Source organism: Muntiacus reevesi, chromosome 1 (assembly GCF_963930625.1).
Source record: "Muntiacus reevesi chromosome 1, mMunRee1.1, whole genome shotgun sequence".
Taxonomy (NCBI): domain Eukaryota; kingdom Metazoa; phylum Chordata; class Mammalia; order Artiodactyla; family Cervidae; genus Muntiacus; species Muntiacus reevesi.
In genome coordinates, this window is record NC_089249.1 from 6544083 (window position 1) to 6561769 (window position 17687).

The following is a 17687-nucleotide window of genomic DNA, read 5'->3' on the forward strand; positions in this document are numbered from 1 at the left end:
TAGCTTGTGTTTCAGATACGGTAAGCCATGTTTGAGGCCAACACTTCATTTCTCAGTAACCACCAGTAGGAGTAGCAGCTAGTTTCTCTGGCTAGGAGTCTGTCTTTCCTATGCGGAGCAACAGTTACTAGCATTTAAAATCCTGGCTTTTGGAGGTGTTTCAACCAGGAGAGGCTTAGAGACACCCTGAATCATACCTATTTATTCTCTCTGGGGCATATATTCAACTTATGTCGTGCTAATTTTTCTCTTTGAATTTTTTCTCTCCCTTTATTTTTGTTTTGCCTTTATATCTGAATTTGTGTAAATTAAAAGGATAAAAAAACTATTGTATTGGACATGAAATCTGATGAGACATCTCCATTGTGTCTCAGAAAAGGCACCAGCCCTTGTGTGACCACCCCTGCACTGCAGTATATGTGACATTCCTGGCTCTAGAGAACTAAATAGCACTGGCAATCCCCACCCCCTGCATTATAACAACAAAAATGTCCTTAGAGGACCAGAATCCTTGAATTCCTTCTCTAATGTCAGATTCCCCCACCTCCCCACCCTGCACCAGTCTCCTTTGATAACCTTTGTTACTAATTTCTGCCTGAGAAAACTGCCAGCAATGAAGTGTTCTGAGTGAAAACCTCTTTCAGAGGTCTTCATATATTGTTGACTTAGCAGCATTTTTTTTTTTTCCAGTTTTCTTGCAGACCCAGTTTGCATTCTCATTTTTAATCTGTTAGTAAGCATTTATTGACTGTCCATTGTGTGCCAGGCATTGGAGATACAAAGGTCATAAAACTCATCAATGGTCACTTCAACTTGGTGGGCTGAGTAAATAATAGTTTATACAGGTAGCAGGGTTTTAACTGGCTAATTGTCTCTTGGAAGAAGAGGACAAGTCAGATCTTCATAGGCAGAGTTGAATTAGGTAAGTACAGATCCTTTTAAAAAATAAACACTTAAATAAAAATCATCACTTTTTTAACATAGTAATATTAACAGTTACCATACTTCACAACTTCTAAGTACTTCAGTGACTGGTTTGTGAGAAGCATAATAAGCATTCACTATGCCTTAGCTATGACTGTGGTTAGAATCAGAGTCCACATTAGTTCTGCAGATAACTATGAAATTGCTTCCCTGGAATATGATTTCAGACTCAAACTCAGAGGAGGAAGAGAGGGATATAAAAACAAAAGGCCCTTCATACCCAGGGGGAGTAATAGACCACATGTACTCGGAAGCTGCCCCATCCTAAACTTCTTATTGAACAGGTAATCTTGAAATATGAAGAACCTTGGCTTCTGCTTAGATTCTGCTGCTAAATCTGAAGTGACTCTGGGTAAATTATTTTAACTTCAGCTATAAATCTCAGTATTTTCACAATGTGAGAATTAAAATACCCAGTTATATACAATCCACTATTATTTTTGCATTTCTCTAGTTTCATGTACCTGGAGCTAAAGAAGCGAGGGAGAAGTTTCTTTTACCAAAAAGTGAGCTTAATGGAGAACTGTAGACCCAATAGTTTGAATTATTCTAAAAATAACAAGGAACCAGAGAGATCAGTTGAAACTGTCAGCAGACTTACTGAAGTTTAACCTGGATAAATTAAATGAGTTAGGTATTTTGTTTTTACATTACAGAACCCCTCACACATTGATGTAGCTGGACCTATTAATAGTAACAAAACACAGACCTTCTTTTTCTTTGGTTGTGCTACTGCTCTTTCCAGGGCAGCTTTTAGCCTTTCCTCCTGGTGTTTCTGTTTCTCTCTCATTTTCTCTTCACGCAGCCTGTTAAAAGAGGAAGACATTGTTCTAACTATAAATCACAGTCAAAAAGATCTACATCAATACTTCTTGATAAAGAATTACCTAAATATTGTTAAGTCTCCCTTAAGGTTAAATGAAAATAATACTTTGTCTTCCCCCCATAATTGTGGGTTTTGAATATTTAGGTGAAATTTCAAGAACAAACCCTGTTTATGTTGAAATGGAAAGAAAGTGCATGTCACTGTTTTGGAAGAAGCAAAATCTACCCAGATTTTGGTCCAAAGCAAGCACCTCAACAGAGCCCTCTCATCATTTCATTTACAGTTCAGTACTTTATATTAATCTTTATGATGGCCACTTGAATTATTGATAGTTTCCAGTTATTTTCCCCTGTTTAAACCTTTTTGTTGAAGTATAACATGCAGAAAAGTACACAAGTCACAAGTGTATAGTTCAATTGATAAACACAAAAATATACTTTTCAATAAATCTCTTTGTTATCCTCAAGGCCAAGAAATACTGTTTTTCTTTGTTCTCTTTAGGGTTGTTGTGAGGATAAAATTAAATGAGATGACCTATACACACTGTCTAGTCCACTGCCTGTTGCAGAATAACCACTTGCCAAGTGATGACTATTTTATGGATGTATATAATTATCAATGTAACATTCACTGAACATTTTTTATGCAAAATTAGGTATTGCGTTAGGTGCCTCCAAACCATGGGAAAAAAATCCACTAAAATTCTTTTGATTGAAATGGTAAATAATTGGGATTAGATTCATATATTAATCTCACTGCTAGAAATAGTTGTAATTACACTTTAGTGAGAATATATTTTCTACTGTTAAAAAGTGCAAATGTTCTTAGTGAAAGTGAAAGGTCATCTTGTGGAAGGAGTGATTTCTCATAATTTCTTTAAAGTGTGCTTCATATTCAACAAAATCCCATCAGGATCACCTTAATATATTCTAGTCTTTGTTTTTATATGGGGGAACAATAAATCCCACACCCCAGTAAAGTGGTAAGCAATAACAGTATCTAATATGAATGTCTGCTATTAGAGTACTTACTGTATTCCAAGCATGCCTTAGTGCTTTTACATAGATTATTTAATTCAATCCTCACAACAACTGTATGAGAGAAGTGTCATTGCCATTTTACAGGTAAGGAAACTTACTTGTTGGCAGTTAGGAACCAAGGAAGAACCCTCATTACCTAGCTCTTTCAAACAATTTCTTCACAGATTGAATCTCTCTGTAGTTTTCTAATTAAGGAAATTCTAGTCTTAGGCCCTTTCACCACAAGTATGATTCTCCTTCCACATGATAATCCTTTGAATATTTTCATAAGTAGGGAATGTTCAATCTGAAAATTCCCTTTTTTTCAGACTGGAAGGACCCCTTGCCCATCTGAAACTATGTCATTTGTCCCTGGTGAACTCTCCTTCACAGTGCTCATTTTACCACTGGTAATGACATTTCATAAGAATATTGATGAATATATCTCCATACTAAATAACAGCTCTATGAGGACAGCAGGTCTGAGTTTGATTCCAGTGTCTATATGGTGTATAATAGAGACTTGCCATATAACAGACTTCCTTAATGTTTAAGTCTTTTATTACATGTATATCATAAGACAGTCACTGTACCTTTGCCGTCGTTCTTTCTGTTTCATCCTCTCAATTGCCTCCACATTTTCTTTGGGAATGGAGTCAATGAGATCACTCAATTCTACCAGGCGAGACTCTACTTTTACCAGCTTTTGAACTGGGTTGAGGCTTCCAACCTCAGCATCTCCAATGCAGACTTTGTATACTTGGTTAATTTTTTTACTAAGAGAGTCTATCAGTTTTTCCTGAGATTAAAAAGAAAAGGAGAGCAGAAAACATCTCATTACTGTTTGCTTGTTGATTCAATAAATGTAAAATTCCCCTTTAATATATTGTAATGAAAAGGCTTTTATTAATATGTTCTACTAAATACTTCCTTTTTTAAAAGAAAAACTTTAATACAACATCAGAACGGTGAAAAAAAATGCAGCAGTCAATTTATGTCATAAATTATAGTCAGAGCAGGCTTCCCTGGTGGTTCAGGGAAAGAACTCGCCACAGTGTGGGAGACCTGGGTTCAATCCCTGGGTCTGGAAGATCCCCTGGAGGAGGGCGTGGCAGCCCACTCTAGTATTCTTGCATGGAGAATCCCAGTGAACAGAGGAGCCTGGGGGGCTGCAGTCCCTGGGGTCACAAAGAGTCAGACACGACTGACCGACTAAGCACAGCACATAGAGCATTACTATAATAACACCCTGGATTATTTCTTTAAAAATACTTCAGTCTAGGTATAAAGTAATTTAATAGGATGCTTGAATGTTTTTGTGTATCATTCCCATTCAACTAGACACTACATAAACATTTAAGTCCTTTTTTTCCCCACTTCAGTACATTTCCTAGCAGCAGTATGTGAACTCCCTTTTTTGTGCTTACTACCCTAATTGCTAACACTATAATCCTGTCTGACAGTTATTTGCATACATGTCTTATTGTCCCCTATAGACTGTAAGCGCCTGGAAGGCAGGAGCTATTTCTTATGTTTATACTTATATCTAAAGCAGCACCTTGCATGTAACTATGCACTTAATAAATGTTTGCTGAATAAATGAATGCATTCTCAGAGGGAAAAAAGTTATAAGCAAACAGCTTCCCAGGCTGGCCTACAAAGCATTTTGTTTCCATTCTCTCCATCTGGACGCCATTCCAGTATTCTAGTCTAAGCGGAAGTAGGCCACACCTTGCTGAGCCCTGTACCTGGCCACTGCGCCGTATTAACTGTTGGTAGAGATGTTCGAGCTTGTAGGTAACATGTTTCGGGACTGTAAGAAAGCTCTCTTTCTGTGTCTCCACTGTATACCCGGCATTCGCAGATACAAGGATCTCAATAAACTTCTGGGCAAAGTAAATTGTTCTCCTGGTAGAATCCTGCCCCCATTCCTGCTTCTGCTCAAGAAGATGAGAATCACCATAAAGCCATGGGCAAATAATACTCAAGACAGCCGTGGCTCCAGGAGCCATGGGAAACCCCTCCTGAAACCACAGACTCATGACAGAGCTACCAGCACTTAGTCACAAATCAAGACCTGTCACCAATAGTTTACTTCAAACAGCTTGTCTCTCCCACCTAGTTTAACAAGCTTTCTGATGGTCCTATTTACTATAAAGCCCCCTTTCTTTCCTCCTACAGTAACACTTACTGTACTCCCTACTTATATTTAAAATATGATTTTAGGAAGTTTGGAGAAATATCTATAAAATAAAAGGAAAACGAAAAAAAAAAGTCCTGTTTGCCATAAAACTCCTTTTTTCTCCCCCTTTCTAAATGACATTTCTATCCCCTGTTTATACTAGCAACACATTCTTTTTAGAAATTTTAGATATATAGAAATATATAAAAGGAAAAAAGTAAAAGTAACTCATCAAGGGGATAAAATATTGTACATTGGACATGGAAATGATTACTGCAGTGTGTGTCACTAAAAGTATATATTCTGAGAAAACATCTTGAATGTGAGAATGATTAGTAGTTGATGGAAGTTTTTTGGAGGCAACCTCTTAAACATTTAGAACTGTAGACATGGATGGTCAACAACCTTTCATCACGTCTTATTACTTTAAGTTTCCCCTGTCAAACAGGAGATGAGTAGACAAGGAGAAATGTTTTATTAAGATAACAAGAACAGCATAAGGAACAGGATTGGGGAATGATGTATGAAAAACAGATTGAGGGCCTGGCCCAACAGAGCAGAAGGGCCTAGAAAAAAGGAGCTACAGGCATAGATAGGCCTGCAGATGACAGAGAAGCTAAGTGTAGGCCCATCTCCTGCACTGCCACTAGATGGGGGGCCCAACCAGAGCACCTTGGAGGAGAGGCAGCCAAGAGAGGCTGCAAGCAGGGGAGGAGCTGCGGCCCGTGCTGCTGGCGGGACGGGGTCTTGGGAGGTGTGAGTTCTGGGCAAGAACTGGATGCCTTTAGCAATGAATGGGAAGTGGACAGGGGATGGGGGAGAAGTCCAGAAGACATTTAAAATCCTTTCCACTCAAGGATTCTGTCATTCTAATTCAGCTCACTTTCTGCTAAGTGCTGACCTCAGACAACTTTCCCAGTTGAACTCGATCAGCTCCCTGTGCCAAAGAACAGAATCAGAGAAGAGGGCATTCAGCAAATTGAACAAAGGGATATTTTACACTCCACTTCATGTTCAGTGAACAAACAACTGCACGAAACAACATGTATGACTCTCAGAAACATAATTTGAGAGAAAGAAGCCAGACAAGCGGGTATATGAATGATTCCAGTTATATACAGCTCAAAAACATGAAAGTTAGTTGATGGTGTGAGAGTCAAGGTAGTGGTGACCTTGGCTGAACGGGGGAGACCAGAAGCGGGCAGGTGGAAAGCTGGGGCTGGTTCATGGTGTGCTCACTGTGAGTAAATTCCTTGGGAAAGAAACGTGGGATTTGTGCAATTTTCAGTATTACATTAGAGTTAGATTTAAAGTTGTACATTGTGTACTGTTTTTAAAGTAAAACATTAAATCAAGGAAAAATGTTTTTAGGGGATTAAATACAGTTAAGAGTGGAAATTTTAAAAGAACAAAATACTCATAGCTCCAAAATACCTATGATAATTTACGAATATCAGAATTAGGCACTGCTCTAATTCACTCATTAGGCATTCACTCATAAAGGACCATGTTTTGCACGTTTCAGTATATGAAAAGAATGGGAGTGGGGAAGCTGGGAAATTCTTAGAAAAGAACACTTTCCCCTGCCAGTTTTCCTGCTCTGCTTCTCTGCCCCAACATCTCACTTTTCTAAGAGACACTATGAATTATTAACTCCCAGTTTTTCAGAGTGTATAATACATGAATGCCAAAATTATACTTGTGACCAAAATGTCATAGTATTTTAAAAAGTAATTTTCAGATCAATTCTGTCTTCTTCATTTCAGGATCGAGTTGCCTCAAAGTTTGAGTATTGAAATACTACTTTTTTTCATAGCCACCCTAAATTTGGAAGAAAGGAGCTTGTGGAGGGCACTGGGAGATACCACTGATATCTACCTGACATTTTTCATGTTAATCAGCTTCAGAACTATTTAAAACAGACTGAAAGGGTGAAAACAACCCAAGTGTCCATTGACAGAAGAATGGATAGACAAATTATGATATAAAAATATAGAGGAATATGATTTAGCCACAAAATGAATAGACTTCTGACACATGCTACAATGTGGATGAACCTTGAAAACATGCTAAGTGAAATAAGCCAGACACAAAAAGTCCAGAAACTATACTTCCATATGTATGAACCACTGAAAACAGGCAAGGGTTTCTCTGGTGGCTCGGTGGTAAAGAATCCGCCTGCCAGTGCAGGAGACGGGGTTTCAATCCCTGGGTCGGGAAGATCCCCTGGAGAAGGAAATGGCAACCCACTCCAGTGTTCTTACATGGGAAAGAAAGTACGGACAAAGAAAGGATCCTGACAGCCTACAGTCCATGGGATCGCAAAAAGAGTCGAACACAACTTAGTGACTAAACAAGACAGACAAATTTATAGAGACAGAAAGTAGAACAGAGGTTACCAGAAGCTGGAAGATGGGAGAATTGGGGAATTATTGTTTAATGGGTACAGAGTTTCTATTTGGGATGATGGAGAAGTCCTATAAATAGTGGTGATGATTACGCAGCATTGCAAATATAGTTAATGCCACTGAATCGTACGTTTGAAATGGTTAAATGGTCAATTTTATGATATGTATATTTTGTACCACAATTTTTTTAAAGGTGTACAAAAGACTGCATTGAAGAGCTGAAAGGTGACTATCATCATGCTTTTTGCTCTAGCAGTGCACAGCCCCATCCCTTCCTTCCTTGGTGTTACACCACATAAGAAGTGTGGAGCCATAAACAGGTTTATTTTTGTAACCCTGCCTGCTTATGGGTGAGGGAGCACAGTCATCTTCTGATAGAGTCCCCTTAAATCTATCCCTGTTTGAAAGTCAAGTTCATAACTGTAATTGTGATATTAGTCTCACATACGAGTTTTGAATTTTTATTTCATTCAAGATTTTACAAGGAAACCAATGCTAGCTGGAGTTTATTATGGGTCTTAAAACTAGCTGATCATTCATTCAACAAACATTTATGAAGCACCTGCTTTATAAGGTTGCTAAACTTAGCTGAATAGAAGGGTAAGACAAGCCTTGCCCTAGGGTTTGCATCCAGCTGGGAGAGACCTGCATGCAAACAGGTATGCACACTAGTGTATGTCACAGGTGCTCTGGTGATAGATCTCTGCAGACCCCGGAGGGGTCACAACCTATTACAAGCTCAGTGTTGGGAAGAGACTCCATTCAGTGCTGAGTCAGTGCTTCCTGTCTTCATTATTTGCCCTTCAAGCTAATACCAAAACGATCACAGGCAGTGAACTACTTCATATGTATAGTCATGTGTATACTGACTAAGACAAATATATTTGTAGGTGGGGAAATCTCAGCATCATACTTGGTAACCTTTTAAAAGAGTGCCAGTGATAATTGAATGATTTCTATCTGTTGTATAAGTTGGCTATTACATGTTAACAAGGTAATTTCCAAGCAGGTTTTCAGCCTCTGTCATTAACCTGGGACTTGTGGTTTGCTTAATCCTCCTATTCCAATACTTAAGACACAGAGAGTGCAGATTCTTGTTACCATGAGCCAAAATAAAATTACTGCAGGCACAGAGTGATTACCTGAGCATCCGAGTTATATTCTCCAAAACTAAATAGCCTGGACCTTAATTCCAACTCTGCTGCTTTTTCTTCTTCTCTTACACAATTGGCCTTGAGCAATTCCTTGTGTTCCAAAAGAAACTCTATGTTGGTGTTTCTATTGCAAAGAAGAAAGAGACCCTTATCTGTAATTTATGATTCGGTGAAATAAACCACAGTCAGGAGCTTCAACACTCTCTAGATCATGTGTCAACATCCTATGTCTAGTAAACCAAATAGAAGTTCATATTTTAAGACATCGACAAAGTACCTGCAATTTTTCAGGTTAAAGTAAGAAAAATAAATGCACAGATGCTTTTCAACGTCCATCAGGAAGTATTTTCTCACCCCTCTACTTTTGTGGCTCCCCTGAGTCCCCCAAATAGAAAAGGCAATAGAATTGAGGTGTTGGAAACCCAGGCTGGGTGACCTAGGATGTCACTGTTCTCAAACCTGACTGATAATCAGAATACCTGGGGAGCCACTGGGAAAAGTAGAGACTCCTGACTCCTTACTTAGAGCTTCTGATATAGATCCCCTTTTGCTGCCCAACCATACCCCCCCATCCCTCCATGTCATGGTGGGGGCACCGTACACTGAGGACTGGAAGTGAGGAGACAAGGATTAAAAGGAGACAGTAGTTTTCTGGGTGACTATGAGATTATGGTTTTAAGTTCTTCTAATATGTCCCAAAGTTCAATGCAGTTTGACTTAGCTATTTAAAAAGATTGACATCTTCTGGTGCATATGAGTCTTCCTAAAAAGGTCCTGCACATTTTTACAATGAGTATTAGAGTAGAAGGAAATCAAATCCAGCCCCCTTCCCAACAGAAATTGCTTTTATAATAGCCCTGATATTGATATGTACATTATAAAATGACACAATATTTAAGTAATGAAAAAACTTTTGCTGAGAGTCACAGCCAAGGAAAATGAGTTTATTAGCATTATCATCCAAAGCATGATTTGGTCAGCCAGATGACAGCGTAAAACTGCACTGAACAAAGAGGAAGGCAGTAGGTGACATTTTGATTCTTTATAACTTTCTATATTGTCTTATTCTTGCCTGCTAGGAAAATATTTTGAAAAGCGAAAGGGATTAGGGACTAAAACTAAAACCAGTCTATTCTGTGTAAATATAATTCCTACTTTTTACATTCTGCCGTGTGAACTATTAATAAAAATCCCTCCTAAAGCCTGGGAGACCACAAGGCGGGGCCATGCCTAAGTGAAGGCGGGCTTCGTCTCTGATTGGAGACTTGTTAACAGAGTGTCTGCTTGCTTTTCATGACTTACATTTTATCCTGTATAACTTTTTCTCTTTTATTTACATCTTCAAGATTTTCATCTACATCTTGGGAATATTGTACCAAAGTAAGATTCTGCTCTTCCAGCTCTGTGAGGACTTGAAGTAACTCTTCAGGCTCTTTGAAATACAGTTCTGGCTCCTAATCAATAATGAGGAATGTCATTAATTCACTTAACATGCTACCTGCACACATGCCACTTATCTGGGAAGAAACAGCGGGTGAAGGAGCGCTGCTCCGATTACAAGGGAGACATGGGCAGCCAGTGACCGCAGCCTACTTCCATGTGAGAGCTGGCCTTAGGGAAGAGAACACTCTGGGTGTTGCGGGGGAGATGAAGTTTATTAGAGAAGGGGAAAGGAAGAAGAGAGAGAGGAAAAGAGAAAGAAGAGGGATGGAGCGGAGGAGGAGGCGAAAGCAGGGGAAAAGGAAAGGCAAGTTTCTAGGGAAAGACAAGAGAGAAGAAGGAGAATGAGGAAAGACAGAGGACTAAGTGAAGGTCATTTTCTCCCCACATTTTAATAATTTTCTGTTTTCTAAAATTTTAAGTATAAGTTTATATCACTTTAAATTTAATTTATAGCAAGATGACTTGGATATCTGCACCCCCACATTCATCAAATTTACTGTAGCCAAGAAGTGGAAGCAACCTAAATGTTCATCAATGGATTGATGGATGGATAAAGAAAATATGGCCTATCCACTCTTAAAAAATAAGGAAACCCTGTGATTTGCTACAATATGGATGAACCCGAAGAACATAAGGACAGGAGACTAAATGAAATAAGCCACTCAGGAAAAGACAAATACTGCTTCCACTTTTACGAGGCATGTAAAGTAATCTAACTCTTAGAAATATAAAATAGCATGTGGTTGCTAGAGGCCAGAGGGAGTAGGCATCGGGCAGTTGTTCAGTGGGTGTATAGTTTCCATTGTACAAGATGAAAAAGTTCCAGAGGTCTGTCACACATCAGTGTCAGCAGTTAACGCTGCAGGATCATACCTTACCAGTTCAGATGGTGAGCTGTGCTTTTTCCACACACACAAAGGTGATTTGGATGAGGTATGTTATATATAGTATACAGACAATGCTTGTAAGTGTTTTTTGTTCCTTTTCTGTGAGTTTCTGTGGCTGTACTTAGGGTGAGGTTAGCTCACAATCAGACCTGTAGCCACAAAGAGCTGTTTTGTTGTGAGATTAGCTCACAATCAGACGTGTAGCCACAAAGAGCTGTTTTGTTGAAGGTCAGTTTATCTCACAGTCCAGCTACTCAATATATCTCAAGCCCCAATAAAGTGATAAATAATCAGAAGGTGGTTATTTTCACAGGAAGATTGTAGATAATATATATCTCCTACATTGTTACCTTCTAAAGGACGCTTATTTACTTATAATTTTGTAAAAATATTTTGGCCTCACAGCATCCAGGATCTTAGTTCCCCCAACCAGGATCGAACCCATGCCCCCTGCAGTGGAAGTGTAGAGTCTTAACCACTAAACTGCCAGGGAAGTCTTGACATTTATTTTTCACCAAACGTCTGATGACAAACATGAACTATATATACAACTAGAGAACAGTGTTAAAATCGTATTTTCGGGGATTTCCGTGGTGGTCCAGTGGCTAAGGCTCCATGCTGCTAATGCAGAGGGCCCAGGTTCGTTCCCTGGTCAGGGAGCTAGATCCCACATGCCACAACTAAAGATCCCGCATGCTGCAACTAAAACCTGGTGCAAACAGGTAAATAAATAAATTTTTTAAAATCATATTTTCTTCTGAAAGGTTGTGGAATATTTGGAACAGGACATTTTAATTTCAAAAGAAGAAATAAGCATCTATACTTTTCACCAAACGATATTTAAGTCAAGACAAATAGTCTGGTTACCAGATCGTAGTCCATGTCATCATCTAAAAAGCATTCCAAACTGTCTTCTGAACTGATACTCTCAGTTTGGCTGTAAAAGGAAAAGAGCCATTTCTGAGCCATTTTCTATCAACAGATTTGCTTTCAATTTCTAAGTTATTTTTGGAAGCTAAATGTAACCTAGTTCTTTTAGGGAATTGCAGGAATCCATGGATTCCACGAGTATGCAAAAGAAAATCAGATTCATTCCCAGACAAGGGTGACACATGCAAACAAAGAAACCACAAGTAAGGCTGGTACCACGTGGGGCCGATTATTTGAGGTGCATCTGTAAAATATCTTCTGTTCAGGCTGAGGAAATGTTGGTTGGGGAGTGGGGTGGGTGATGAGATACATACTTAAAGAATAGTTGTGTGGCTTGCAAAGGTGGCTCTGAAAGAATCCTTTAAGAAGGATAAATTGAAAATGATTGGAATGTTAAAAGGGCAGGGGCTAAGGAAGCAGTAAAGTGGCTGTTGGTGTGACCTGGGTAAGTAATGCTTGTAGTGATGGTGGAAAACAAGTCAGTGGCTGGGGGTCGGGAGGAGAATCTAGAGACACAGGAAAGAAAGAATTCATGGGAACCAAGAATAGAAAGAGCTACTGGGACAAAAAGAGAAGAGACACGATGACTTCAGCGTTTGCCGTCTGTGAGCCTGGAGTAATGGAGGTCACGCTAACAGGAAGGAAAACACTTTTATGGATAGGATAAGGACAAGATTGGGCTTCCCCAGTGGCTCAGCTTGTAAAGAATTCCACCTCCCCCCCCCCCCGCCCCCCGCAATGTAGGAGACCCAGGTTCGACTCCTGAGTCAGAAAGTTCCCCTGGAGAAGGGCATGGCAACCCTCTCCAGTATTCTTGCCTGGAGAATCCCCATAGACAGAGGAGCCTGGTGGGCTACAGTCCTCGGGGTCACAAAGAGTCGGACACGACTGAGCATAGCACAAGGACAAGATGAACATTTGCTTTGTTCAGGCTGAGTTTGAAGGGACAAAATAGCCTACTTGGAGCTGCCCTTTAGCAATGGGAAGTATGCTGCAGGAAAATTGAGAGGGCCACGGAAGTCAAGGGATGCTTGGCAAACATCCCCTGAGAAAGCACTGGGTGCCACCGTTCACCTCTCTGACACTTACTTTTTTGGTTTCTTTTCTGTGAGTCTGTTTTGCTCAGCCTTCCTCCCTCTCTTTCCCCCCATCCTCTGGGGCTGACCCTCTGATGGATCCAACCACTACTGCATACCGCCTCCCACCTCTCTGACTCCCCGGAGCTCTGGACTTGAGTGCCCAGCTTCCAGCTGCCCATCAGTATCCACCTGGGCGTCCCACAGAGAGCTCAGACGAGTGCCTCCAAAGCCACACTCCTCATTTTCCTCTCAGGCCTGCTCCCCTTACTGTGCTCCTGACACCTCTGAATGACAACGCCACACACAGTTGCCACATGAGAAGTCTGGGCGTTGTCTGTGGCCACTCTTTTTATTGGGGGAAGCCCGTAGGTAGCACTTCCCTGCTGCATCCCACAGCCTCTCCTTCTCTGTTCCGGCCGCCACTGTCCGGCTGGAGCAGCTCTTTCTCTCTCATCTGATGAACTGTGACCACAGGTTCCTAACTGGCCCCTCTCCCTCTAGTTTTCTCCATTGTTTCCTGTCTATTCTGTTCTCTAAAACACTACCATATCCCACTTTCTAAAATGGAAATCTGATTTGAGCCTCTGTCACATTCTTGCTAAAACCTTCAGTGACTCCCAGGGCACTTGGAACAAAACACAGACACATTTGGGATGACCAAACTGCTTCCCTGCTCATGGGACAATGCCTAGTCTTGTCCACTCACACCCCGCAGCCCAGCCACTCTGAACAGACCCAAACACTGCCACCCTCCTGCCAGCCGGCCCCTCCCTCTCCACTGACCCCTCGTCCTCTCACCAGACGCAGCTTAGATGCCATCTGACCTGGAGGGTGTCCACTGATCCCGCCCCTGCTTCTTCTCCAGCCCCCCACCTCTCCTCTGGGTTGAGTCATTCCTTTGCGTGCCTGAGGACCCTGACTGTCCTTCCAATGGTATCATGGTGTGAGGCAACTGACAAACTCCTTGTCTGTCTTCCTCACTAGATGGTGGGCTTGTTGAGAGCACAGACTGTCTTTTTTTTATTCTGGCCCTATATGGCACTCAGTAAATACGTGTTGAGTAAATGAAGAAGCTAAGCAGCAGAGAACTTTCTGAGAAAGTGAATGTGACGTTTGTGTATAACTTTGTGCTTCAACATGGAAAATCCTCATGATGATGTTCTGTATTTGACTGTATCTTGACTGTACTGATGTCAATATCCTGTTCATGCTATTATACTACAATTTTGCAACAGATGTTACTACTGGGGGAACTGGGTAAAGCATAGTGAGACCTCTCTGCATTTTTTCTTGTGACTGCATGTGAATCTGTAATTCTCTCAAAGTGAAAATGTAATTAAAACACAGCAAAACAGTGACTCTAAAATGCCACAGAAGTAGAGTGGCCCCGAGGCCCCTGAAATTCAGAGTGCAGTGTCTGTGTCAGTTTTTGCCATGGATAATACACTGCTGGCCCAGATACTTCCTTTGGGGTCAGAGTATCCATCCCGGACATCAGTATATTTTCTTACAGCTCCCCTAGGGTCACTGGGGGCATCCCTGGTGGCTCAGTTGGTAAAGAATCCGCCTGCAATGCAGGAGACCCCGGTTCAGTTCGTGGGTCAGGAAGATCCACTGGAGAAGGGGTCGGCTACCCACTCCAGTATTCTTGGGCTTCCCTTGTGGCTCAGCTGGTAAAGAATCTGCCTGCAGTGTGGGAGACCTGGGTTCAATCCCTGGGTTTGGAAGATCCACTGGGGAAGGGAAAGGTTACCCACTCCAGTATTCTGGCCTGGAGAATTCCATGGACTGTATAGTCCATGGAATTGCAAAGAGTCAGACACGACTGAGCGACTTTCACTTCACTTCACTTCAGGGTAGCTAGGGTGGATAACTACCACTTTCTGAAATAATGAATATAAATGATTCAATAATCAAGTAAGGGAAGAAACAAACAAAAAGTGCTTTCTAGTCCTATAGCAGCAATTTTGAAAGCCATGGTAAATTTGCAAACACATGAGTCATCAGAGTAGATCAAAAACAACTAGGCAGTGGATTCTGAGAGGCAAAGACCCAAGAGGCAGGGTGTGGGTGGTTTCTGCAAAGAGCAGATGTAGGCCCTCATCAAAGGATGCAGGAAGACCTGTGAGAACTTGGTCACCTGCCGAGCACATAGAAATGGCAACCACTACCTCCAGCATCTCTTATGGTTTTAAGAAAGGCTAAAAGAGATATTGCTTAAAAAAAAAAAAAAACACCTTTCCAAGAGAGGTAATCAATATGTACCGTACTTTGATAAGGATGATTTCTTTTCCTCTACGTTGGGAGTGGTCCTCCTGCGTGATCTTGCTATTCAGAATGTCCAGGTGAAGTCCACATCGTTGGTGATGGTGGAGGTGAAAAGAACATGTAATTAGGAATGAGTGCTTGCTATTTGGTGAAAGGGATTCATTTTTCTGTACTGATATGCCATTACTTTTAAAAAAATTATTATTAGAAACAATCATATAGAAAATGGTGCTGTTTTATTCTACTGACTTTTGATTCCAAGCATAAAATCAGAAATCACTGTTTGAGGTGGGGATGGGTACATATTGTCTAAAACATGGCACAAGTCAGGGACGTAAACGGCGAATATAAATCACAGTTCTCTTGTTACCTAATCATATACATTTTTAATCACAGATTTTAAAAGATCAAGACATAAAATAAAAATGGTGGACTTTAGTTATTACCAGTGTCTGGGTCTGACCATGGTCTGAAACTGAGAAGTGGGCAATGGGTCTTGGATCTCTGCATCCACTGGCCCCCAGGTCATGCTTCCTCATGCCTGAGCTTTTGTGGCTTCCAACCACCCTTCTTGCTATTCTGTCCTGAAACTACAGCAGGCCTCACTCCCCGAACCCTCTACCTGGAAAGTCCCACTTATTCTTCAAAATCCAGCTCAGATGTCACCTCCTCTTAAAGACTTTTCTGAATGCCTTAGGGAGAGATCACATTTTCGGTTTTTGCCCCCAGGCCCCTCACCATCACTGCTGTATCATTTGTCCCATTACATTGTATTTGTATAGTTCCAGCATGCAGAACTATATCCTATTCATCTTTGTGTACTTGGAGTCTGGAAAAGTTGCTGATACATAGTATGCCTCCAGTATATCCAAGATGAGTGGGGGAAGGAAAGAAAATGGACAAAGAACCAGTGGATTCTAGCACCACCGTAAATGAGCGTCTTAAGTTTTTAAGCTAATACTGGAACACATATTACTAAAAACGTCTTGGGAAGGGATGCTATTCAAGCTGAGTGACTCCTATATTCAAGATTTTAAAGAGAAGAAAATATGGACCCCACTACCTACTTTCTCTACACTTCCCTCCCCTGCACCCTACTCCAGATCCTCCAGACAAAGTAGTATATCTTAAATAATTTGGGTCCAAATTGGCCTCACACTCTGAAAGAACCTTTTCAATCAGGTAGCCAAGTGCACTTATGCCAGTGTTGTTTCTGGGCAGACAAGTTGTATGGATGAGCTTTACCCCTACCACTAAATACCTCTGATGGTTGGCAGCAGGATAAAGGGGAAATACAGTCACTGGAGTCAGCCTGCCTGCTGGCGTCGAATAACTACAGGGCAGGGGTCGGGCAGGGGTTGAGGCTGAGAGTATCCTTAGAGTTGATTATGAGCATGGTAGAGCTTCCTCAGTCTTCCCAGTTACTTCCCTGAGTCACTGGCCAATGACAGTCACCTGGTTGCCATTGGCCTGGATTGCTGGGCCCTGGGAATTGGTCCACCAACACCAGAGAACAGGCTTGAACCAGAGGAATGAGGAGGCCCAGCCAGGAAGGACCTCAGAGGATGTGCTAGTCAGCCAGGGACAACTTGGACAAGATCCTCTGCCCCTGCTTCTCTGCTGGTTTTATTCATTCACCCACCTCTCTGAGTTCTGCAATAATGCCTGGAGAGAGAGAAACAGAACACCTCGCCCCCAGGATTCAGGGTGATGTGGACACTAGGCTCTGCTTTTCAGCGCAGTTTATAGGTCCTGCGTCTCCACTTGGAGAGGGGCACCTTCTCTGACTTTACTTTTGTGGGTGAAGTGCCAAAGATCCAGTGTTACCTTGGCTACCTCTTCCCAGAGAAGAATCTTCTGAAAATGATGTCCTCCTGGACTCGTCAGTGGTACCCTCTCTTCTCCTTGCACTTAATTCTAGAATGGAAAATAAACAAGTTGGAGTGGGGAAACACTTCTGAGAATGAGAGCTTTGTTTCAGGGTGAAGACCAAGTTATTGTGAAAATTTCCAGGGACAAATGTAAGATGGGGACATGGTAACCAGCATACGTATTATGCAGATAGCCAGGGCTGGTCTCAGGAGAAGGCAGGATGGATGAGAACTAACCGAGAGGGCCTGAAGAAGTCTCTTTCCCACGTCCGTCTATCAGAACTTCTAAAATCCTGGTGTTAACCATCCAACCCTCTGGACTGAGACTCAGCGCTTTCTGAGCATCCTAAGTTAGAGGACAAGTCTAGGAGCACTGAATCCTAAGCTGTTAAATGCAAATTCTTCTGTTTTCCTTCCCATGTGTTTTCTCTCTTGTCAAACATCACATATTGACTCTAACCCGACATCATGCCTGTGCTTGACACTTTATACACACGATCTCATCTAAGCACGCCGCAGCACAGGGGGAGACCCGAGGGAGCTGAGCAGGGCAGCCGCCCCGGTGTGCTAATAAAGGCTTATCAAGCGGCTCTCAGGAAGAGATTCTCCCTGATGGGTGACCTGCCGGTTTCAGTG

General features: G+C 41.5%; 1 protein-coding gene across 1 annotated transcript in view; it reads right to left on the reverse strand.

Moving 5' to 3' along the window:
- The window catches only part of CCDC38 (coiled-coil domain containing 38), a 36263-nt gene that overhangs the window by 729 nt on the left and 17847 nt on the right, over positions 1–17687 (reverse strand). Inside the window, exons 9-17 of the mRNA XM_065937133.1 lie at positions 17008–17097; positions 13866–13888; positions 13696–13705; positions 12923–12938; positions 11771–11840; positions 9876–10027; positions 8562–8697; positions 3423–3628; positions 1694–1790 (exon numbers count right to left, since the gene is read on the reverse strand). Coding sequence (XP_065793205.1) covers positions 1694–1790; positions 3423–3628; positions 8562–8697; positions 9876–10027; positions 11771–11840; positions 12923–12938; positions 13696–13705; positions 13866–13888; positions 17008–17097 — 800 coding nt within the window. The remainder of the gene's footprint in view (positions 1–1693; positions 1791–3422; positions 3629–8561; positions 8698–9875; positions 10028–11770; positions 11841–12922; positions 12939–13695; positions 13706–13865; positions 13889–17007; positions 17098–17687) is intronic.